Source organism: Podarcis vaucheri (assembly GCF_965113315.1).
Source record: "Podarcis vaucheri genome assembly, chromosome: 3".
NCBI lineage: Eukaryota > Metazoa > Chordata > Lepidosauria > Squamata > Lacertidae > Podarcis > Podarcis vaucheri.
This window is the reverse complement of record NC_138761.1, coordinates 107,782,199-107,807,680: the sequence shown is the minus strand read 5'-3', so window position 1 is coordinate 107,807,680 and position 25,482 is coordinate 107,782,199. Positions and strand designations below refer to the sequence as shown.

Here is a 25,482-nt window from a genome sequence, read left to right as displayed (position 1 = left end):
CAGTTAGTGATTTCAGGCTGGCCACAATAACTGATTTGATAAATCAACCCACTGTTTTAGTTGTATGCAACCTTTTATTCACTGCACAGGCCTTTCCAGATAATTAGTGCAATGAGGCCACAGTTGCTGTTGATTTATTGCAGTCTACACGTCCTCCCTACATATTTGTTGCAGGGATATAATGTTCCTGAACATTTAAACCACGGTGTTTTGTCACTTGCAAACTTTAGTATCCATGTAGGTGTGACGTGGCACCCCCATGGCTGTGGTGGGCCTCATCGGGCGTCTCTGTGGCTGTAATGGGCCTCACGGCCTCCTCCCAGCTTGTGATGTCACACATGTGTGCCGTGTGCATGTTGTCACATGTGCAATGGGTCCCCCCAAAGTTGGGCGGAAGCCGGATGTGGGATGTGAAACACAAGAACAGTCAAGTACAACATCCCTAGAGTGGATATAAGGGGGGATGTCTGGACCAGCCAGTTGGAACTTCCTGTTTCTCATAGGCTGGGACAGACTTCCTCTGCATGTGACTAGAGGTGGGTGTGACCTCACCTGCCCAGGTAACAATAGAGCAGGACTGGTCAGCCGTCTCTCTCTGACCACATTTGTTGAAGAAGCAACATCTGCTTAGCCTAAGATGCTTCCAGCCAAGAGAGGACAAAGGGACTATCTCCTTATGGGATAGTTTTCAGGTATATTACTTTTCTAACTTAAGTCTGCCTTCTGGGATCCATTTGTGAACAGAATGTGAGTGAGTAAACTCTTTTGATACTTTTATAGAAGACTGTGTCATGTCTATCTTTTTATGAGGGACTAAAGGGGAAATTATCAATGAAACTTATTATAGAGGCTTTAGCAAGCCTGAGCAAACACATTCGCTGTGCAAGTTTAAAAAGGGGAATGTTACTCTGCTAAATTGTAGAACACGTTAACACAAGTTGGAAAGGATATAATCAAACAATATACAGTGGTACCTTGGGTTAAGAACTTAATTCGTTCTGGAGGTCTGTTCTTAACCTGAAACTGTTCTTAACCTGAAGCACCACTTTAGCTAATGGGGTCTCCTGCTCCTGCTGTGCTGCCGCTGCATGATTTCTGTTCTCATCACGAAGCAAAGATCTTAGGTACTATTTCTGGGTTAGCGGAGTCTGTAACCTGAAGCGTATGTAACCTGAAGCGTATGTAACCCGAGGTACCACTGTATCCTCTCCTGCATCCCTGAACATTCCCACACTGGAGCCTACAATTCAAAGAAACAAAACAGCTGAGGACTAGTGAGCACAACAACTCATCCTGGTAGATCTTGCCCCAATGAGGCATCTGCGAGAACTGAAGGTCCCTGCCTTCTTGCAGTTCCCTCAGCTGCCTCTTACCCTGGGTCCATCCCAAGCAATCTGAGACTTCAGCAGAGCGTCTGTTTGGTTCCACCCTCTTCATACCTCTTCTGGTTCTGGGAGACCAGTGGGGAGCGGAGCTGGATGCCAACATTATCCTATTGGAAGGAAGGAGGGAAAGATGGAATTTGACTATCCCTTTTGCCCTGTAAAGACCCCTGGATGGTTAAGTCCAGTCAAAGCTGACTATGGGGTTGTGGCGCTCATCTCGCTTCAGGCTGAGGGAGCTGGCGTTTGCCAACAGACAGCTTTCCGGGTCCTGTGGCCAGCATGAGTAAACCGCTTCTGGTGCAACGGAACACTGATGGAAATGAGAGCACACGGAAACGCTGTTTACCTTCCTGCCACAGCGATACCTATTTATCTACTTGCACTGGCGTGCTTTCAAACTGCTAGATTGGCAGAAGCTGGGACAGAGCAATGGAAGCTGACTCCGTCATGGGGATTCAAACCATTGACCTTCTGATCGGCAAGCCCAAGAGGCTCAGTAGTTTAGACCACAATGCCTCCCATGTCCTGTAACAACCCTACTTACAGTAGCATCTGATCAGGGAAGGAGTGCTTGCAAATTATCTTTGCCCAGTGGTTTGAAACTTGAACTTCACTACTGCTATGTCACCCTTTCTCCAATTTGAGCAATACGGCTGAGTCTGAGGTGTGGCCAGGTAGCTCAATTCCTCTGTTATCACATTTGCCTGTAGCTGCCATGATGACTCCATGGTAGATTCTGTAGGTTGTGGTGGCATTTGAGTTCTTCCTCTCTTTCAAATATATATATATATAGGCTTCCAGTTTTGTTCCTGCCAGATGAGACGAGGAAGAGAGAAATAGATAGTTGTCACTTTTAGTTTAACCATTACTGTTTTTATTCCTAGTATATCCTCTCAACATTTAATAACTCTCACTTCAGTGGTTTCAAGCACTTACAGTGTGAACTGCATGGTCCAACTTTTCATTGACGCTGAATTATCCACATACCTAAACATCCTTTAAGAAATTAGCACACACAGATGTGACATTCACTATCCAACATAAACATATATAATTTTAAGTAAGTGACATCAGCCAAATAAAATGGCTATGATTGAGTGCGGGTGATTATTTGTTTTGAAGAGTAAATAGATGACAGAATAAAACCATTACTGGAGGAGGCCAGGATTATATCTGCACTTTATAAAATAGAGGGGGAGGAAGTTATGTTAATAAATATAAAAACATGTGTGCATATTTCAGTGCTTTACACAGTGTATAAAACCAGGGGACACTTTTTGCTCTGTACAAAAAATGTGAATTTATTACAGTTCTAAATGCATTTAATCCATGCTGAAATTCTTTCCTAATGTGTGGGACATTAATATTCTGAAGGTCAGTTACTACTCACAGACCACTTAATATAGATTAGTTTCCTCATGTCGCACTTTGAACAAGTCTTTTAGATAACCATTTGCCGACTCTCTTTGGGAATACACAATTCCTTCCAAGTGTGGAGTTTGGCAGCGCTGTCTCTCTCTCCAACTTAAATTTCTTAGGTCTATGCAGGTGTGTAGCCTAGCACTCTGGTAAATGTTGAGTCCTAATTTGCAAAAGGCTGCTGTGCAAGTACAACCCTAGGCATAGTGACTTGGAAGCAAGCCTTGTTGCGTTCCCTGGGATTTACTCCTGCATAATTACAAGAGTAGAAGCTGGGTCCTACTGGACGGAACCATCAATCAATCCATCTAGATCAGGGATGAGGGATCTGCGGTCCTCCAGATAGTATTGGACTACAACTCCCATCATCGTTGACCACTGGCCATTCTGCCAGGGGGCTGATCAGAGCTGGAGCTCAACAACATCTGAAGGGTCCATTCCTCATCTAGGTACCATCCTGTTTTTTTTTTACAATTGCCAAGAAGATGCCTGTGGAAAGATCACAAGCAAGTCTTGAAGGCAACAGCCCTCTCTCACTATTCCTGGCAGCAAAGAGAGTCTAGCAACTGGTGTTAGCCATGACAATAACCATCTTCCTCCATTCATTTGTCTAATCAGCCTTTAAAACACCACCATCTGGGGGGATGCACGACTGTGGTACTTATTGAAACCCTGTTAGACTGCAATCTTGAACTCACTAGAGAGAAAACCCTATTGTACTGTGGAAACTGCATCTTACATCACATTTTAATCTGGTAGTATGTGTGTTCCAACAGGATAATGATGTCTCTGTAAAGATGTTCAAGAACTGCCAAACTGCCAGTGTTTGGCCTGATACTGATGGTGTGTGCCAACAAATATCCAGTCTCTGGTCCCACTTAGTTGGCCAATGTGTATATCTTCCTTTCTTTTCTAACTGCTCCAAGGCGGCTGAAGTGGGAGGCAGCAGCTGCATGGATTCTAACAGCTGAGTTCAGTTGACCTTCGAAACTGATAAGCATGGGAAATGTAAGGAGGTATTAAAGAGAAGATAGTACTTATATTTTCAGGAAACTCTCTCCAGCCTTGAGCCAAGAGGAAAACTCTTTATCAGAAAGGGGAACCTTCTCGTGAACAATTTGCCAAAGCAAATCTCCTTTGATGAAAACGAATTGCAAAATGCATTCCTTTCCATTTAATTCCTCGACAACCTGGTACTTCAAATATGTCAAAGCCCACAGTTCAGCTCATGTAGTATTCCAGGCATCTATATTCGATTCCATGGGTTTCATATGGTCCATGTCAAACATGAGTCTATACAGTATTCCCAGTCTGCAGATGCTGTCACACTCACGTTTTAAGTCATGTAAATAGTTCTGATTTTTAACCTTTTAACACCCTTTGCTTTCGTTTTGAAGCTTTCAGAAGGATGGTTTGCCTCAGACGGGACACATGGAATCTACCAGCAAATCCCTTGTCTTCTAAGAAAGGAATTCTAGTCCCAGTTGCTCTGCCATTAATAACATCCTATCCTGATCTCTCCTTTTATTATTTTTATAGTATGTATGGCAACTAGGAAGGGACCCGGGTGGCGCTGTGGGTTAAACCACAGAGCCTAGGACTTGCCGATCAGAAGGTCGGTGGTTTGAATCCCCATGACGGGGTGAGCTCCTGTTGCTCGGTCCCTGCTCCTGCCAACCTGGCAGTTTGAAAGCACGTCAAAGTGCAAGTACAGTGGTGCCCCGCAAGACGAATGCCTCGCAAGACGGAAAACTCGCTAGACGAAAGAGTTTTCCGTTTTGGAGGTGCTTCGCAAAACTAATTTCCTATGGGCTTGCTTCGCAAGACGACAATGTCTTGCGAGTTCCTGCTGGTTTTTTCCCCTTCCCCCCCTTTTTATAAGCCGCTAAGCTGCTTATCAGCTGATCCGAACAGCAGATAAGCTGCTAAAAGCCGCTAAAAGCCGCTAAAAGCCGCTAATAGCGCTAATCCGCTAATCCGTCAATGGGCTTGCTTCGCAAGACAAAAAAAACGCTAGACGAAGAGAATCACAGAACGGATTCTTTTCGTCTTGCGAGGCACCACTGTAGATAAACAGGTACCGCTCCGGCGGGAAGGTAAATGGCATTTCCGTGCGCTGCTCTGGTTTGCCAGAAGCGGCATAGTCATGCTGGCCACATGACCCGGAAGCTGTACGCTGGCTCCCTTGGCCAATAAAGCGAGATGAGCGCCGCAACTCCAGAGTCGGTCACGACTGGACCTAATGGTCAGGGGTCCTTTTACCTAGGACTGTAAGAGTTACAGTCCAATGGTATGCATTTTTACTTAGGAAAATTCTCACTGAGTTTGATGGGGCTAAGGTTGCAATCCTAAACTTATTGATCGGAAAATAAGCATCACCTCAACCAATAGGACCTTCCTCTGAGTAGACCAGTCTAGAATGGGCAGGAGCTTCTCTAGAGGGAAGGGGGTCCCGATTTGACTGTAAACGCCACCCTTAAATCTAAAGAATTAATTTCCTTCCTTTTCACAGCACCTAGACTAGTTATTGCCCAGCGATAGAACCAAACCTCTAATATATGAATAGAGACTTGGGGTAATAACATCTGGAGTATTGCTCGGTCGGAACGCCTCACATACCATCACCAACTTATCAAGGGCATCTTGATACAATCTGGCCTCCCTTTTTCTCTTTTATTAAAGAAGTACAGGATATTTTAATGCCATCATCATCATCATCATCACAGAGGTGTCTGTGGAGGGGGTCTATTAATTGAAAATGCTGTACTGTAACTTTTGAATAACCGTTTTATTTTGTTTTTTTAAACCACTGGCTTTTGTGCGACTGGAATGTATCCTACTTTAGAAAGGTGAGAGACACATCCATTGGCTTTGGCCACACCCACTTTTGGCTATGGTCCATGAAGAAATTCAACCTTTGGGCTGAAGCAGTTTCCCACCAACCCTCGCTACCAGAAAGTAAGTCCCACACAACACAATGGGACTTATTTCTGAGTGGCACAGTTACTGACAAGAAAGCCCTAATGGGTTTAACAAATTAATTCATTGTTTAATGGGAGGAAGGCCATTTTAATTTGTGAATGCAAGTTTTTAATTGCTGGGGCTGCAATTTATAGTTGCACGTTTATTTCTTTAAGCATGCTTTGCTTCTGGTGTGTTACTGTAGCAGGGGATGAAAAAGAAAATATTAAAAACAACTTTCCTTTCCAATAATGGCTGCTAGTATTTGTTTAGAAAAGCATAAATCACCCAACTCCATTTCAATATGTCAAAAAGGCATCCATGTTGAGGTTTTGGCAATTTATAAATTCATTTTAGTATGCAATGTTAAAAGGAAGAGGTTTAATCCGTTTTAAATGTCAGGAAACGGAATTTAATGTGCCAAACTAGTACACAACATACTTTAGTAAATATCCCCTGGCCAGATTCTCCAATGATCAAAAAGTGATTAGTGCTAGGACAGTGGTTGATGTCACTATTTTCCTTTGGAAGCGAGCCCTGCATACTTTGCCATCTTGAACAACTTCATGTTAGTTTATTTGCATTATCAGGATAGTGACAGTGTCCTGGAAGAGCACCTTTGAAAGCCGGACTCTCTGCTTCTATCATGTGCATTCTACTGTTCTTTCATTAAACATGTCTTCATCTCCGGAAAGCCAAATTCTTACAATAATAAATCAGAGACACCTAGAGGCTTTGCCAAGTAAAATATCTACAGTTTCTGGCAATTATGTAATTTCCAGATTTGCTACAATGGCTATTGCTGATAAGTCAATCGTCATAAAAAGAAATGTTCCAGACCAATCTTTATTAGTACGTCCTTCACTGATGTATGTAAAACAATCTCTCTGTTCTCCCTTCTTCTGGGGTGGGGGAAAAGGGCATAATTGCAGCTTTCTCCCTCTTTTGAGTGACTCTTCATCATAACAGTTTATATCTGGAAAATATCACAGAAAATGTGAAAAGGGGGTAAGTTTAAACCAAGAAATCAGGGCCCACTGTTATTAATAGAATGGCTCAAAAATATTTCCCATGATGTGTTTGTAATAGTTCTGCCTTGTAATAAAACTCAGCAGTGATATATTTCTCCCATTCGCGAGTTGATTTTGCATTATGAGGCCAGACAAAAGCAATTTGTAATAAGGTCCCTGATCCAATGCCTGTACATGCAAAAGGGCTCAAAGGACTCCCTGCTCATTTAAAAGCTCTTTAAAATGATTAATGGCTAAATGCATTGCAAATTATCAAGTGCTTTACACAGACAAAATGGGGAGCTTTTTTGGAACTTTACAAGAAAATTTCCTCTCTCGGTAACTGAGTGTAAAGCACTCAGAGGAAGCAATTGCAGAAGGAGTGGAGCAAAAGAGAGAATTTGTTTTAAAACGAATTCTAACTTTGTTCTATTCATCTTGCTACTGCTTACTTTGGTGATAGCTTAAACTTGGCCACTCAGAGAAGAAAGATACCGAAATGCTTTTCTTGTTTGTTTGTTTGTTGAATTTATTAGCCTGGCACAGGTCAGACTCTAGGCAACTTGCAGCCTAGTCTGAAAAACACGCATAATTGTTCAAAACAACTGTCCTAACTTATATATATACTTATATATACAGTGGTACCTCGGGTTACAAACGCTTCGGGTTACAAATACTTTGGGTTACAAACACTTCGGGTTACAAACTCCGCTAACCCGGAAGTAGTACCTCGGGTTGAGAACTGATTTTGCCACTTCCCCATGATCATGTGAAGGATTTGAAATGGAACATCTATGCAAGGAAACCTTCCTTGCTCCCACCGACTTATGCATGCCAAAGGCTTGAAACAAATGTGAAGAGAAATCCACAATGTGTGTGTGTGTGTGTGTGTGGCAACTTTTCAATAGAAGTTCAGCCTGGAGGTGAGACCAGCAAAAGCTCAGTCAACCGCCTGCCTGATTTCTTCCCAGAGATCTGGCCCCAGATATGTTAATAGCCAACTAAAATATACATTTATAATTTGACACCAGCAATTTGATTTTTTTTGTGTGTGTGTGTGCATGCACGCACAAAGTTGTTAACACCCCTCAAAAAAAGAAAATAGGATTTAATCATCTCACTTGTCAGAAACATAATGAGGGTCATCATGTGTAGCCAGCTAATTAATCACGCAGAAGACATGGTCAGCCTGTTAAATATCACTGGACAAAAAAAGGCCTCAGAATGCCTGCTTATTCATTAATGTTATTTTTCTTTTTCCTGTAAAATGCCACTTTTCCCCGCATGCTTATTGTTCTTTGATACTGGACATGACCTATGTGCCTTCTTTCAACCTTGACAAGTCACCAATAGTCCTCAGGTCACTTTAAAGAAAGCCACAGTGAGATTTATTATCCTGCAGTCCTTATTTGCCTCAGGGGTGTTAGAAACCTGTATGTCATAGAAATGGAGCAATGGAGCCCTTTGCTCATGTTGAATACTAGTTTGGAACTCAGTGTAGAAGGCTGCCATCTTTTTTCATCCTTTGCATTGTGAAATACAACTATTATAGTCAGTGCTTTTTTCTGGGGGTACGCATGCCCCTAAACATTTTGTGAATCTAACGGGAGAAGAAAAAAGAAATTAAGTTTCTTTTCTAGCACAGTGAATCGTTAGTTCCGTTGCTACCCCTATGGCGGCCTTTTGTCCATTTACAGTGGTACCTCGGGTTACATATGTTTCAGGTTACATATGCTTCAGGTTACAGACTCATCCGCGGGGCATACCAGGAGAGGAGGTCCCGTAGGTACGTGGTTTACAATCATTAATAATATAATATCTTCTTGTTCATTTGTTTCTACAAGTTGTACAGTAGTACCTCAGATTACATATGCTTCAGGTTACATATGCTTCAGGTTACAGACTCCGCTAACCCAGAAATAGTACCTCGGGTTAAGAACTTTGCATCAGGATGAGAACAGAAATCGTGCTCCAGCGACGCAGCGGCAGCAGGAAGTCCCATTAGCTAAAGTGGTGCTTCAGGTTAAGAACAGTTTCATGTTAAGAACGGACCTCTGGAACAAATTAAGTACTTAACCCGTGGTACCACTGTAGTTCTTTTAGTCATGTACCAGGCACAGCTAACAAAGAGTTGACGCTAACTTTGAACACTGTGATTTACTGCTGGCTTACTCTTTGACAGTCAGGTTCAAGAATCTGGCGAAACCAGTGCAGCGCATGGAAATGCCATTTACCTTCCTGCCAGAGCGGTACCTATTTATCTACTTGCACTTTGACCTGCTTTTGAACTGCTAGGTTGGCAGGAGCAGGGACCGAGCAACGGGAGCTCACCCCGTCGTGAGGATTCGAACCGCCGACCTTCCAATCGGCAAGCCCAAGGGGCTCAGTGTTTTAGACCGACTAGCCTGTCTTAAAAAGAGGGGAACACAAGCCTTGCACTGAGTTCCACTGTGCCACAGGTGTGCAACATCTGTCTTGAAGGAGGAGGAGTGAGAGAGAAGGCAGAAAGAATGCTGCAGTATCTGAGAATACAGAAGCGGTAAATATCCCGAGGTACATTTTTGTGCCTGTTGTGTGTCTAGGCCTTTCATAGCAGAGCAGCTTCAAGTAAGCAAAGATCATATGAGCCGAAAAAAACATATGTATGGTTTTGTGAGAAGAGAATGCTGAAGAGGAGGGAAAGACCCCGCTCACAATTAGGGCCATAAGGCAAGAACTGCATGGATGGGCTGCGAGCCTCCCAAATCTCTCATTTGTATGTGTAAGGCATTAAAATTCATATATGGCAGCGTGCCTCAACCGTGGGTCTCTAGCTGTTGTTGGACCACAATTCCCATCATCCCTAACTAGCAGGACCAGCAGTCAGGGATGAAGGGAATTGTAGTACCACAACAGCTGGAGACATAAGGTTGAGAAACACTGACATATGGAATCAAGGTTGTCCAGCTGAGTTCAAGGAGTAAAGGTAAAGGGACCCCTGACCATTAGGTCCAGTCGTGGCCGACTCTGGGGTTGCGGCGCTCATCTCGCTTTATCGGCTGAGGGAGCCGGCGTACAGCTTCCAGGTCGTGTGGCCAGCATGACTGAGCTGCTTCTGGTGAACCAGAGCAGCACACGGAAATGCCGTTTACCTTCCCGCCAGAGCAGTACCTATTTATCTACTTGCACTTTGACGTGCTTTCGAACTGCTAGGTTGGCAGGAGCAGGGACCGAGCAACGGGAGCTCACCCTGTTGCGGGGATTTGAACCGCCGACCTTCTGATCGGCAAGTCCTAGGCTCTGTGGTTTAACCCACAGCGCCACCCGTGTCCCTAAGTTCAAGGAGAATCACTCTCAAATAAGTGTGCAATAGGATTACAGCTTAAGAATCATACATCAGTGAAGAGCATTCCTTTTTTATTTGGCCCCCTACTCTCTAAACATTATGAGGATTTACTTTGTTGCCTATTACTCCTCGGCCTGGGGAAAATGTATTTTTGAAGCTAAAAGGGCAGTACTTTAATTTGATATTTTTAAATTCAACACTGTATGTTGTTCTGGGGGGTATTTTGTCCCTATGGTCTCTGCTGCTCTATTGGTTTTTACTCCTGCTTTGTTTTTTAACCGCTTGTTAGAGGTTTTTAAAGGCTTTTTAAATGCTAGCAAAAGCTGCCTGGAACACTAGATAATCAATATATAATTAGGGTTGCCGTATTTCAAAAAGTGAAAATCTAGACACAAAAGTTGTTGAACAGTTTTAAAGGAATTTCAGCAAAATCTACACTTCCGACAGGAGTTGCCATACCTCCAAATTTTCCCGGACATTTCAGCGATTTTTGCATGGACACTGTTTCTGACAGCTGAATACTGGCTATGTCCAGGAAATTCCTGACATATGGCAATCCCATACATGCTTGCATTGGAGGGGAAACGATGGATGGTACTTATATTATATCAATATACAGCACACTTCTTATGATTTCACATTGTTTCATTAAACCATTAAACATCAGTTTGGGGGGATGTGTCAGTAAACCATTAGAATGTGGCCGCCGAGACCATATAACACGGTCCTGAAAGACCTACATTGGCTCCCAGTATGTTTCCAAGCACAATTCAAAGTGTTGGTGCTGATCTTAAAGCCCTAAACGGCCTTGGCCCAGTATACCCGAAGGAACGTCTCCACTCCCATCGTTCAGCCCGGACACTGAGGTCCAGCACCGAGGGCCTTCTGGCAGTTCCCTCCCTGCAAGAAGTGAGGTTACAGGGAACTAGGCAGAGGGCCTTCTCAGTAGTGGCACCCTCCCTGTGGAACACCCTCCCATCAGATGTTAAGGAAATAAACAACTATCTGACTTTTAGAAGACATCTGAAGGCAACCCTGTTTAGGGAAGTTTTTAATGCCTGATGTTGTATCGTGTTTTTAATATAACCACTGAGCCTAGGGCTTGCTGATCAGAAGGTCGGCAGTTCGAATCCCCGCGACAGGGTGAGCTCCCGTTGCTCGGTCCCTGCTCCTGCCAACCTAGCAGTTCGAAAGCACGCCAGTGCAAGTAGATAAATAGGTACCGCTCCGGCGGGAAGGTAAATGGCGTTTCTGTATGATGCTCTGGTTTCGTCAGAAGCGGCTTAGTCATGCTGGCCACATGACCCAGAAAAACTGTCTGTGGACAAACGCCGGCTCCCTCCGCCAGTAAAGCAAGATGAGCGCTGGAACCCCAGAGTCGTTTGTGACTGGACTTAACTGTCAGGGGTCCTTTACCTTTTAATATTCTGCTGGAAGCCGCCCAGAGTGGGTATAAATAATAAATTATTATTATTATTATTATTATTATTATTATTATTATTATTGATACAAACTACAGTGGTACCTCTGATTACGTACCTATTTCATTCTGGAAGTCCGTTCTTAACCTGAAACTGTTCTTAACCTGAGGCACCACTTTAGCTAATGGGGCCTCCTGCTGCCACCGCGCCGCTGCTGCGTGATTTCTGTTCTCATCCTGAAGCAAAGTTATTAACCCAAGGAACTATTTCTGGGTTAGCGGAGTCTGTAACCTGAAGTGTATGTAACCTGAAGCGTATGTAACCCAAGGTACCACTGTAATCAGTTCTGGATTTGAAGAAATTTCAGTACTGGCTGGACCTAAGTCCTAAGTGCTATGTGCTCTGCCAATGGCTGCACGTCCCCCAAGGTCTGTTTGAGATTATGCATATATTCCCCCCCCCAAAAAAAAACATAAAAATCCCCATAGAGAGATGCTCTTTCCCTAAGACCTCTTGCATATTCCACATATTGGGTGGAATTTAGTGTTGAGCTAAGGAGATCAAGGATTTCTGCTTGCCCGATTGAATGATGTCCCTTTTCCTCTCTCTACACACACTTCTGATGTTTCCCTAACCAACTAGAGCAGATTTGGGAGGGGGAATGTATTAAAAAAACAACAACCCATTGCACTAACAGGAGTCCTTGTGTTGCCTTCTGCTAACAGCTCTCCATAGCCAAATTGCCTGGAGAATTTACAGAATGCTGCCAAGACGTGCACATTCCCAAACACATCTCGGTTATTGACTGGGAAATGTACACACCTTGTGTTGTAGTCACTGTAGCACTAAAACAAATGTTCTGTCAGCACAAGGATTTCTCCTTGGGCAACAGGATGTTCTGCCCCACTCCTTCCCCTGCGTCTGTCCCCCCCCACCCAAATCTGCTCTGGGTTTTGCCCAACCCTCCAGAACAGATCTGTGGGTGGTGCTGGGTGCACACAGTGGAAGGGGGAAATCCAATTGTGGTGGTCCTAATCCTTGAACCAGTGCCATGATTTATTTGAATACCACCCAGTATATCTTTATGGGCTAGATCTACACAGTTTAAAAAAACACACTCTGAAAACACTCTGCAAAAAAATGTTGCAACGCTCACAATTGAAAATATCACTGAGTTGCTATTTCAGCTCTGCAGCGTCATCTGGTGTTAGAGCGCATTTATAACACTATATTTTGAATCTTGTAGCTGTCAGGCTTCAGGAAATCTGATCTGTCTCACAGTGGCAGCCAGGGAGCAGATAAACAAGAAGAGTTTTTACCAAGTCATTTATTCAATATTCACACAGAGAGACGAAGGTTTGCAGCCTTCTCTAAATAATGGCATTGCTCCAAGTAAAGTCCCACCCCCTCCGTCTCCCCTGTTCTACTTCATCCTTGTGTTGGCTGATCTGAGCCTTCTGCCTCTGAGCTTTCTGTTCTACTACTCTCAAAGCGTGCCAGATCCTGGGAGAGAGGGGTGGGTCAGGAATGCCTTTGAAGGACATTGAGTCTGTTAGCTGTTTCTCCCCTGGTGCTTCTTCCTGCTGCTCTCCCAATGTTTCCCAACTTCTCCCCTCTGCAGCCTCTGAACTATGTCCTTCTGCAAACCACTCTTCTAAATCTATACTGTCCTCCTGTTCTCAGGAAGGTTCAGGAGAAGGGAGGCAGGGTGGTCCCCACCATTCCTCCCCAGTCCAGACCCTGACAGTAGCTGAGTCCATGGACAGACTGTGTGATATGAGACAGGACTGGGAGATATGGTGAATATCCACAAAAACCAGGTGTTGTGCATTCAACTTGTATCCTAACATATAAACAAAATAGAAATAATCACCACCAGTAGCATAACCGTCTTAAATATTTGGTGTTTTGTTGATGTCCAGTTTCTGAAAAATACTTGTTAAACAACATAAGATACAGAAATACATGTGCCAAAAATGTTCTGGATGAATTCCAGTTCAACGAAAAGTATTGTTCCAGGCAATGTTCATTTTGGGAACTCTTAAAGACCATAATTAGGATATCCCAGGAGGGACTTAACAGTTCCAGAGGATGTGCTATGTGAGATTCAGTCTGAAAATATTTTCTCAGGAGTTCAATATATTTGGGGCATCGCTTATGGTAGATAAGACCTAAACCGCAATTCTACAGATGGATTTATTAATGTTTAAAATACCCTGAAAGAGACTAGTGCACAAAGAATTCATTATTGGCACTCTGATCTGAATGCATTCGTTTCTGTGCGCTGCTTTTGTACTGAACAGCAGAAGAGAGAGGAATAACATGGGCTGAAGCTTCTCCATATTGTATGAGAATAAAGACTCTCTGCAAAAAACTGAAATCTTACTCGCCTTTTCAACCCAACCTATTTCAACATATGTGTGCCCTTTCTCTTCAGAATTGTAGTACATTTAGGGTACAATCTATACCCACTTACCTGGGAGTAAACTCTACTGAATGGTATTTCTTCTCCGTCTCCTCCCAGAAAAATCTACTCCAATGGTGTGCAGAGGGGTCTGAAGAGGAGAAAAGAGATGGAGGAACTTTCATTATGCAAGCAGAATTGACAGGGTTGAATACAAACCAATGGGACTTCCTTCTCAGTTCACATGGCCTCCCCACACACTATGCTTTTAAAAAGTACCGTATTTTTCGCTCTATAAGACGCACCAGATCACAAGACGCACCTAGTTTTTGGAGGAGGAAAACAAGAAAAAAAAATTCTGAATCCCAGAAGCCAGAACAGCAAGAGGGATCGCTACGCAGTGAAAGCAATCCCTCTTGCTGTTCTGGCTTCTGGGATAGCTGTGTAGCCTGCATTCACTCCATAAGACGCACACACATTTTCCGTTACCTTTTAGGAGGGAAAAAGTGAGTCTTATAGAGCAAAACATACGGTATATGTTACTGATGGACTGTAGCTTGACCAAAAATGTGCTGTGGCAACAGTAGTGTCACTGTGCAAATATATAGTTAAAAACAGTAAGTGCTGAATCCACAAATGGAGCAACAGCAGAGCCCGGGTCTGAATAGGTTGAAGATTACTGCTCTAAGGGATCTGAATCTCACTCCCTAATTTGTATATGCTTAGTGTAACTCCTTTAGTTTTCTTGGGTGGCATAATCCCATGGGACGGCCCTTCTGTTGCCAGACAAGTAAGGATAAGTTTCTGACTTCTGAGACCTCACCAGGAGCCACTGACCTTGTGTGACCCCCAGAGAGTGAGGCTTCGACGGTAGTGGGGGCACTGGGGCCGGCAGCTTCCGCTTTCGCCTTAGGCAGTGAAATGGGACAGGCTGCCCCTGGTTACAACTCAAATACCAGGCTGACCCACGCCCAAATCTTGGATGTGATGCTTCCGTTAATACAGTTTAGGATAACTCAGGGCAGCCCTCCAACATAGCTGGATGTTAGAAGATTCAGGACCAAAAAATAAAAATAAAATAAAAAGTAGCATTTTGTCACACAGCACATAAGCTATGGAACTGACAGACACCATCTTGGATGGCTTTAAAAGAGGATTAGACAAATTCCTGGAGGAGAAGACAGAAGACAGGGGCTACATGTTCTGTATCGCCACTGTCAGAGGCAGTATAGTGTGAAACACAAGGCTGAATACACACACAATTGAAGCACAGAAAAAGCATGTTTTCCCTGCCCTCAAGAATCTTGGGAGCTGTAGTTTGTTAAGGAAAACTACATTTCCCAGGATTCTTTGTGTGGGGTGTGTGCTTTAAACATATTGTGTGTACACTGTTTGCAGAGCCTCCAAATGTTCCTATTTTCCAGGGACAGTCCCAGATTTACAGAAGCCGTCCCGATTTTTGTTTTGATCCCTGAATGCACCGCTTTTCTTTAGGACGTCCCTATTTTCCTCAGAGAAATGTTGGAGGGTATGGTAGGACGTCACTATTTTCTTCAGAGAAATGTTGGAGAGTATGGTAGGACGTCACTATTTTCTTCAGAGAAATGTTGGAGGGTATGGAGTTATGCGAACCCCCCCAAGCCATCTGAAGGCAGTTTTTTTTTTTTAATGTTCAATGTTTTGTTCTGTTTTCATATATGTTGGAAGTGGCTGGGCAACCCAGTTAGGGGTATAAATAGTAAAACTATCATTACTGTTATTATAGAATAGGATGGGCCTATTTTCACCAGAGAAATGTTGGAGGGTATGCAGTTGTTGAGAATCAGAAAATGGGAGATTGCTGTTGCCTTCTGGTCCCAACTTCCCATAGGCAACTGGTTGGCCACTGAGAAAACAAAATACTAGACTAGATGGACCTTTGGCCTGATCCAGAAGAACTCTCCTTATGTTCTTACATGTTGGGCTTCTTCGCCACAGCAACCTGATACTTTATCCCATTTGCTTCATCCCATGTTGCCTTCTGAGGAGGAATTAAAGAACCTTTTAATGAGGGTGAAAGAGGAGAGTGCAAAATATGGTCTGAAGCTCAACATAAAAAAACCCAAGATCATGGCCACTGGGCCCATCACCTCCTGGTAAATAGAAGGGGAAGAAATGGAGGCAGTGAGAGATTTTACTTTCTTGGGCTCCATGATCGCTGCAGATGGTGACAGCAGTCATGAAATTAAAAGACGCCTGCTTTTTGGGTGAAAAGCAATGACAAACCTAGACAGCATCTTAAAAAGCAGAGACATCACCTTGCCAACAAAGGTCCGTATAGTTAAAGCTATGGTTTTCCCAGTAGTGATGTATGGAAGTGAGAGCTGGACCATAAAGAAGGCTGATCACCAAAGAATTGATGCTTTTGAATTATGGTGCTGGAGGAGACTCTTGAACATTTGCAAGAACATCAAACCTCTCCATTCTGAAGGAAGTCAGCCCTGAGAGCTCACTGGAAGGACAGATCCTGAAGCTGAGGCTCCAATACTTTGGCCACCTCATGAGAAGAGAAGACTCCCTGGAAAAGACCCTGATGTTGGGAAAGATGGAGGGCACAAGGAGAGGGGGACGACAGAGGACGAGATGGTTGGACAGTGTTCTCGAAGCTACCAGCATGAGTTTGACCAAACTGCGGGAGGCAGTGGAAGACAGGAGTGCCTGGTGTGCTCTGGTCCATGGGGTCACGATGAGTCGGATACGACTAAATGACTAAACAACAACAACATGTTGCCTTCTATCATGTCCAACTATTTCTCTAGTGCCTCAGCATAGCCTGCCTTTTCTTGGAAGATTAGGGAAGGGTGGGAAAATACTGCCGCTGTTGTGTCTGGGAAAGGTTTTATTTTGTTTGGGGTCAGTGGGCAGGTGGGGTTCTCAGTTGTGATCCCAGTACTTCTCCCTACAGAAATGGCTATCTAGAGTCCTCCGTTGTGTGGTCTTGGGCCGATGGGCCTCCTTCTCATCTGCCTAGCGCTGCTCTGACACGGAGCGTTATCTATGTGCTTTAGTTAAACACTGAAGCAATGCAATCCAAGTACACCTCAGCCCAGCAATTTTTAATATGTCTCGAAAATGAGGAGCGCAAGGGAACCCAGTGGTCCTCTCCATTGCCAACGCTGTGTGAAAATAATAAATATGCCTTTCCTAAAACTTGGAAGAAGACAGAGTTTCTTGTTTTTGTTTTGTGCCAGATCTTAGCATTATCTCGGGCCAAGGAAGAGGGTGATAAATGTGTAAGGATCCTCAGGAGGGAACCCGCTTGATTGCAATCTGGCCTTGCTCTTAAAGAAAACACAGCCCTGTTCTCATCAGGCAACAGGCCTGTGGAAGTCAATGGAGTTTAAATAACAGCACTTCATTACGCTCGAAAAAGGTTTGCAGGGATAGGGCCTTAAGCCTGAGAAATGACTGCTGGAAATGCAACCGAGACAGAACTCAATGGGGTCAAAAGTTGTAATGCAAAAATACGGCAGTGTTTCGAAACCATCGGCACAGTGGTACTCGATGCCTGCTGCGTGCAGTACAGTGGTACCTCGGGTTAAGTACTTAATTCGTTCCTGAGGCCCGTTCTTAACCTGAAACTGTTCTTAACCTGAAGCACCACTTTAGCTAATGAGGCCTCCTGCTGCTGCCGCGCCGCTGGAGCACAATTTCTGTTCTCATCCTGAAGCAAAGTTCTTAACTTGAGGTAATATTTCTGGGTTAGCGGAGTCTGTAACCTGAAGCGTATGTAACCCGAGGTACCACTGTATTGCAGACTTTTCCCAAGCATCAGGGAAACGGGTGGTTAATGTCGCTAGGATAGCCCAGGTCATGCTGGAAGGTGAAAACAGAGTATCTGGGTCAGATGGAGATCGACGGCCCAGTTAAAGTGTTTATGAAACACCCACCCAGACATGTGCATCTCATAAAAATACTGTGGTCACCCTTAAAAAGCAAACTCTGGCCAACCATTACGGTTTCAAAGATAACCGCAGTTAATTCCTTTACACGGGCCACACCATAGTGTGGGAACTGCTGACAAGCGCTGACTTTGTTGTAAATAATGGTTATAGCTCTTGGCTATAGTTCAAGTGAGAGAAAAAACAAAACAAAATTGCAGAACATTATCGTTGCTATTCAGTGTTCGCAAAACAAATGATGTGACAGTAAAAGGATAACATTGTATCATCACTACATTATATATATATATATATATATATATATATATATATATATATATATATATATATGAATGAGACAATGTTTACCCCTTATTGTTCACTACGATTCAAAGGCAAAGCCTATTATCACACGGATTTCAGCAGCCTTAAAAATATTGCTTTCTGCTATCGTTATGTCAATAGGCAGATGTCGCTGATGTCTAAGGGGCAGGATTAAAATGTAATAAATAAATATATCTATTTGCAGAGTCAAAGTTGGCCTTGAAAAGCATCTTAGAATCCTTGCTAGCATTGCAGAGTGATAAATGAGGCATCGAATTATAAAACAATGAATGAACACAGACGCTAGCAGAAAAGCAGTGAATTTGCCAACTCTCTCTCTCTCTTTCTCCCCCCTCCCACCGGATAAAGCCAACCAAAAAGGGTGGGGAGAAACTGATCTAAAGGCAAGCTTTGATACCTCTTCTGTAGCAAATGGCTGTGAGAGATCAGTTGATTAAAATGCCCATTGGCTCAGCTGTGGTGACGTTGTGGAATGCTCACAAATATTCCAATTTCTCACGTATTTTAAAAAGTGTCAGCACCTAAGGAAAGGACAGGACTCTATGCTGTTGGGTTGAGATGATTCTGAAGAGAAGGGAGTAGCAGCAGAACTGAACTTAGATTGCATGTGAATATTCGTGTTGTAAGAGCGGAATGCAAATTGCACATGTGATTAGTATGAATGTGGGTTTCCAGTGCTGTTTTTCTAGAAAAAGAGGTGCTGGAACTCGCTATGAACTTGTTCTCTTATCATGGCGCCCATCTGAGAGGTGCTGGAACTGAGTTCCAGTGAGCTCCGGCTTAAATGAGCGCTGAGCCTATTCATCCAGCCTATATAAAGGATGTTAAAGTCCACTGAGCTCAGTGGGGTTTATTGCCAGGTAAATGGGCATAGGATTGTAGCATAGATTCGTTATAAGCAAACATCACCCTTGAGTTCCTCATGTGCGTCAGTAAGGGCACGACAAATGGAGGAAGAGAACTAGGGACTCAGCTAGATGCGTAAAGATATAACACTGTGACACCAGGCGGCGCTGTGGAGTCCCACCTTTCCCTACCGGATTTCCCTGTATGAGTTTGCAACGCCTTTAACCAAATCGCTTCTTTGACGTGTCTGGATCCAGCCCAAATCTCAGAATCAGGACCTCTGCTAATTTGCTGAATTTGCAGTACGCTGCCCACCCCTTTTTAAAAAAATTCTTGCGTAATGTTGGAAAGTACCTTGCACTTACTTTTGTTTTGTGCTTAAAAAAAAAAAATTGGCTCGGGGTTTGTAACTCATACTCTGAGATTTGCCACATTGTTTGACATAAGGGGACGTTTCCAGATAGTGAAATTTCAGTTGCCAGGTGCCAGAGGCAATTCATCAGACGCTCATAAAAAGAAAGATCAAAAAGCCTATCAGTCTCCCCCTTGCATCTGGGATCCAGGAAGGAACACTTAGGGACTCCTATCCTTTAAACAGCTCTCACTTAAAGGGCTGGCTGTTTATAATAACAAGAGAAGCAGAAAGGGGTCAGGTCAAAGCCAGCAGAGCAGCAGGTGGTGTTGTAAAGTTGTTGCTTTTTCTGACTGCAGTTAAAAGCGAGGTGAAACATTAGATGAAATTGCTTCGTACAAGACCGCTCTGTTTCTTCCCTTTTGATTCGAAGGACTTTGGGTCCCTGCCCCCCATATATATAGCGGGTGGTGAATATATTTGCTGAGGATGCCAAGTTCCACCACTTTCAACCCCCCCCACCCCCAAATCAACACAAAACATCTCACCATGCTATGAAGGGTTTCCTTTCCAAGAACTCCCTATGATCTTATTTCTTCATTTTGCATTTCAGAGGGCAGGCTTGGAGGACACGCTTGGAATGCTTAGCAATGGCGCAAGCGGAAAATGCAACGTCCACGTCAGCGCGAGGATTTGCATTCAAATCTGCATGTTTTCGTGGAAGCGTGAGGAGGAAAGGTTGGCTGGTGTGAATGCTGTCAAATTACACGGGGCTAGCAATTAAAAGACGCCTGCTTTTTGGGAGAAAAGCAATGACAAACCTAGACAGCATCTTAAAAAGCAGAGACATCACCTTGCCAACAAAGGTCCGTATAGTTAAAGCTATGGTTTTCCCAGTAGTGATGTATGGAAGTGAAAGCTGGACCATAAAGAAGGCTGATCGCCGAAGAATTGATGCTTTTGAATGATGGTGCTGGAGGAGACTCTTGAGAGTCCTGTGGACTGTGAGAAGATCAAACCTATCCATTCTGAAGGAAATCAGCCCTGAGTGCTCACTGGAAGGACAGATCCTAAAGCTGAGACTCCAATACTTTGGCCACCTCATGAGAAGAGAAGACTCCCTGGAAAAGACCCTGATGTTGGGAAAGATGGAGGGCACAAGGAGAAGGGGACGACAGAGGATGAGATGGTTGGACAGTGTTCTCGAAGCTATCAGCATGAGTTTGACTAAACTGCGGGAGGCGGTGGAAGACAGGAATGCCTGGTGTGCTCTGGTTCAAGGGATCACGAAGAGTCGGACATGACTAAACGACTAAACAACAACAAGCAATTTGCTCATCATCAGAAATGGAAACATTCACTATTGTCTTAGCATTGACAGCCTACTTGACATCATAAAGTAGCTCCGTACAATTGCTTCGCATCCACAAGTGGAGGGTTGCCATATGAACCTCAAAATTCCAGTAATGCCCAGAGGGTGGGGGCTAAATTGGTGCCTGGGGAGAATTATTAAAAGTATTTTTAAAATAATAATCATAATAATTTATTATTTATACCCCACCCATCTGGCTCCCAACAGAATATTAAAAACGCTACAAAACATCAAACTTTAAAAACTTCCCTAAACAGGGCTGCCTTCAGATGGCTTCTAAAAGTCAGATAGTTGTTTATCTCCTTGACATCTGATGGGAGGGTGTTCCACAGGGCGGGGGCCACTACCAAGAAGGCCTTCTGCTTGGTTCCCTGTAACCTCACTTCTTGCAGGGAGGGAACCAGCAGAAGGCCCTTGAAGCTGGACCTTAGTGTCTGGGCTGAACGATGGGGGTAATTTTGAAAGTAAATGTCTGGGATTTTGTCTTTTCCCTAGGGAAGCACTGTTCTTTGTTGCCTCCTCCTTGTTGCTCGCCATCCCACATCCACCGCTGCCGTTTGCCCCCCCAAAAAACCCTCAACAACTTTTGACGATTCCTTAAACCAGTCTTGTTGGCTGGGGGAAGAGCAGACCTTTTAGCAATACAATGAGCTGTTGATGGGCCATAGAAGGCTCCTTTGGCCTGGGGAGCCAGATGTCACAAAGGTTGCTGGGGTAACTGTGTGTTTGATGGGATGGGGAAAGGGAGTTTTGAAGCAGGGGCTTCTGGGCAGGAGGAGGAGGAATTAAGGCTGAGATGCATCTTGGTGGAGGAGAAGGAAAGGTTGGGCCATGCTGTAAGATCTGCACTCCCTCCATGCAGACTGAAGGTGTAAACAGATGAATAAACCATGGTGGAATCTACACACATTTTAAAAACGTTCTGAAAATGCTTTAAAAAAATACATTGAATTTCAGCATCTCCATCTAGCGTCACATTGTATATTGCACTTAAAGCACACTTAAAACATTTTATTTGCAGCTGTAGAGCTGAGTCCCATATTTCTTAAAGCATGACAGTCTCCACTGTGTCTTCTGTTCTCCAAAGGGACACAGACACTGTATGTGTGCCTGTGACCCCATGTGCTCTTGCCACTGCTTGGCAGAGAGAGGGGCAGGCACTCGGCTTTTGTAAAAATATTTAAATGTCTCCTCTTTGATCAGTGTAACTCTCCCATTCCTATATAGATATCCCTGGGGCTCTTATTTTAGTCCTTTTTGTTCTGCGTTTCTCTTTTCCAAGTTCGTGCTCAAACATACCATTGATTAGGGGTGTTTTGATTCAGTGAGAGAATTTCTGGATCTTGTCATCTACCTTCACTTACATTTTGGATGTGAGAATGTGCATTCTTTAAATCCCTGCCTGCCCTGGAAAAAGAAAGTTTTCCCATTAATTGCATTGTCTTTCATATCTGAAGTAGATTTATTTTATTTTTTTATAAAAAAATTGATTGTGAATTCCATTTATCAATGCACACTTCATAACTTTGCACAGATGTCTTTTACTCAAGAAAATGAAAGAAATATGCAGATGTGTCATTAAATATAAACATTGATAAGCCTACTGCAAAATTAGGGCTTCAAAAGGAGAGTGTTGATTTACTTAAAATAGATGCATGTATGATCTATCTTGTTCAGATAAAAAAGTCCACGTAAATCAGATGAATGGAATTACTTGTATAACAAAATAGAATTAGTATTTTTTAAGCCGAACTTTTAATCCCTGTTGAACAAAGACGGCACTGTACCATTTTCAACAACTTATTTGGTGGTAATTGGGTTTAAATTACTTTATTTTTTAACATCCAAAGGCGAAATTTTCCTTTTGGGTTGAGTGACAAATCTATCATCTTGCATATGGCTCAAATATGATGTGCTTTTGTCAGTCACAAGTAAAGTTTATTTTGATGCCGAAAGTGAAAATACACATGAGAGATCAGTCTAAGTTGAGAACATGATGAGTAAAAGATGAGTTGGTTTAGGAAATCTGGATAAACTTCAAACTTGTCAACCAATTGTCGTGAAACTTGAGTGGAAAATCATGAAGAAAAAATAGTAGATGGATAATATTGTAGAAAACTGGGGACAAAGGAAAATCTAAGAACCTTAGATCTAGAAGCTGCCCATATCAAACATAGCTAACTGCCTTTTACCAAGTCAGACCATGGCCTTTCTATGAGAGTACAGTGGTACCTCGGGTTAAGTACTTAATTCATTCCGGAGGTCCGTTCTTAACCTGAAACTGTTCTTAACCTGAAGCACCATTTTAGCTAATGGGGCCTCCCACTGCTGCCGCACCACTGGAGCACGATTTCTGTTCTCATCCTGAAGCAAAGTTCTTAACCCGAGGTACTATTTCTGGGTTAGCAGAGTCTGTAAGCTGAAGCGTATGTAACCTGAAGTGTATGTAACCTGAGGTACCACTGTTTGTCTACACTGACTGACAGAGGATTGCCAGGGTTTTAACTCTGCCTTGAGTTGCCTAGAGACTACCTTGTATAAGGTGACTAACAAACTGAACAAATGAATGATTGCACAATGTTCTCTTCAGGTAGAATAGGCAAACTTTGTAATTTTCAAAATACTTCATACCACGCACAGTTCTTCTTACATTAATGGTCCACATGTCTCAGCAAAAAAAGGCTTTCTGTGTGTGTCAGACTTACTGTTTGTGATTATGGAAGGACCAAAGAGCCTTCTGTCAGTGGAAGGGCATCCCTAAAATTTTGCTGCCCCTTGACTCACCTTTATACAGCTGGTATGTCAGGCTTCAGGGACTTGCCCCCCCCCCTTTGGCAGTAGATAATCAGAACAAAGCAAAAGGAGTCTCTTACCAGTCAGAAATTTTAATGATCATAGCGAGAGAACAAAGAATCCATTCCTAGGAATGACGGTGCTCCCAATTAAGGATTCCACTTCCCCCCTCGTCATCCACATTACTTCTGCGTCTTGCAACCTGATCTCGCAACCACTTTGCTTTCTGTGCCCCCACCTTATCTGCTCTCCTTGACCTTGGGCAGAGTGGATGGACACTTCCCAGTGAAAGAGAGTCTGTTAACTCTCTCCCAGTTCTTCTTCTCCTAGCTGTTCACCATTCAGTATTTCCCAGCTTCTGCCTTCTGAACTATGCCCCTCTGCAAACCACTTTTCCAAATCTATACTGTCCTCCTGCTCCTGGGAAGATTCAGGATCAGTGCAGCCCTCCTCAGCAAGGTCCCTGACATGGTGGGAAACCGCTGAAAACAAGAGAAAAGAAGCAAATGGTGAGGGGAGCTTTGGATTTCTGAACCTCACACCGAGTGAGGATTGCAGCATAACTCTTAGTCAGTGGCACATTTTGAATCTGCAGCTTGGCAAAACACAAGCAAACCTCCCTTCCTTTCCTCTCTTATGTTCTTTATTGTGCTCTGATTGCCAAGAAAGGCTCACCACTGGCAGCTGGGTGATGCGCTACGTGAATTAAAAATAGAGCTGGCCGTTTTGATGTGCTACACATATTAAGCTCCCAGGAAGAGGGAACTTTAACACAAGAGGGTTTTTCCACCCATTCTCCAACCCCTTCCCTTTTCACGGATAATTATTTTGAGCTGTTTCCACATGCTGCTCTGTGACCACCAGGTTAATGGTGAAATACAAATTTCAGAACTCGCACCCTTTTCAGAACTAATTTCAGAACTCACCCCCTTTATTTTTTTTGCTAACAGTGGCAGCACAAGCGATATATCTGGGTGCCAAGTTCAAGCAAAGTGCAGCGCTATTGTTATTGTTATTATTATTATTTCCCCCCTTTTGGATTCAATGCCGGTGTGACCTATCATGTAGCTACGACACATGATAAAAAGGGAGAAATTGCAGCCAAGTTCAACTGTGTTCAAAGCAAGGTGCTAGTGAAAGGAAGGGATGGAAAATAAGCACTAATGGATTAATGGCCCATGATAAATGCTTTATTATAAAAGCTAGTGAGTGATTAGATAATTCTTGCTTCCAAAAGTAGGATTTAAATATTTCTGTCTGGCACACAACCAGAATAAATAAATCACTCAACTATCTAGTTTATAGGAACACATGTATGCATATGTATATGAACAGGGTAGAAAGGCCCTCTTCTTCTTTTATACAGTAGGTGTTAGAAAAGCTGACAGCCACTGCACTACAACAGCTTGCTGCTGGGAGCTGCTCTGGTGTGCAGAAAAAGGAGAGAAATGATTATACAACTTCTGCTCATCCAGACTGTCATTTGGCCTGACTGATCCTGCCTGCTTTCTCTGCTAAACTGAAACAGGCAGCAACTTCAGAGTACTTAATATAGGGTTACCAGACATCCCTGGTGCACCTTTATACAATATGCATGTGTGCTTGGGCTCAGGGTCTTTTGCCTCACCATCTCCACTACTGACTCCCTGTTGCTACTCAGCTTCAAAAAAGAAAAAGAAAAAAAGTGTCCCCTGATTCACTGAAAAAAAAATCTGGTAACCATAACTTAATAATCTTTCCCCCCACCATTGCATATTAGAATTACAAAACTGTTACTTCCATCAAAAGCAGACAGATGACTGTACCCATTGCTATACCACCCTAGGCAGATTCCACGATAGCATACCCCGCAGGTGTCACAGAAGAAACCAGGACATCTCATTTTCCCCTGAGCATGGCAGGCATTTTGGGTGCCATGATATCACATGA

General features: G+C 43.4%; 1 protein-coding gene across 3 annotated transcripts in view; it reads right to left on the bottom strand.

Annotated features, from left to right (window-relative positions):
* LOC309528283 (uncharacterized protein) overlaps window positions 1-25,482 on the bottom strand; it is a 27,761-nt gene extending 2,279 nt beyond the window's left edge. The window contains exons 1-4 of one of the 3 annotated variants that reach the window (XM_082215710.1): window positions 25,400-25,482; window positions 22,125-22,167; window positions 13,998-14,076; window positions 1,374-1,492 (exon numbers count right to left, since the gene is read on the bottom strand). In XM_082215710.1, coding sequence (XP_082071836.1) covers window positions 1,374-1,492; window positions 13,998-14,076; window positions 22,125-22,167; window positions 25,400-25,435 — 277 coding nt within the window. In that variant the 5' untranslated portion in view covers window positions 25,436-25,482. Of the gene's footprint in view, window positions 1-1,373; window positions 1,493-12,960; window positions 13,365-13,997; window positions 14,077-20,801; window positions 20,885-22,124; window positions 22,168-25,399 lie in introns of those variants that run through there. The other 2 variants (XR_014217594.1, XR_014217595.1) reach the window with 2 other exon arrangements.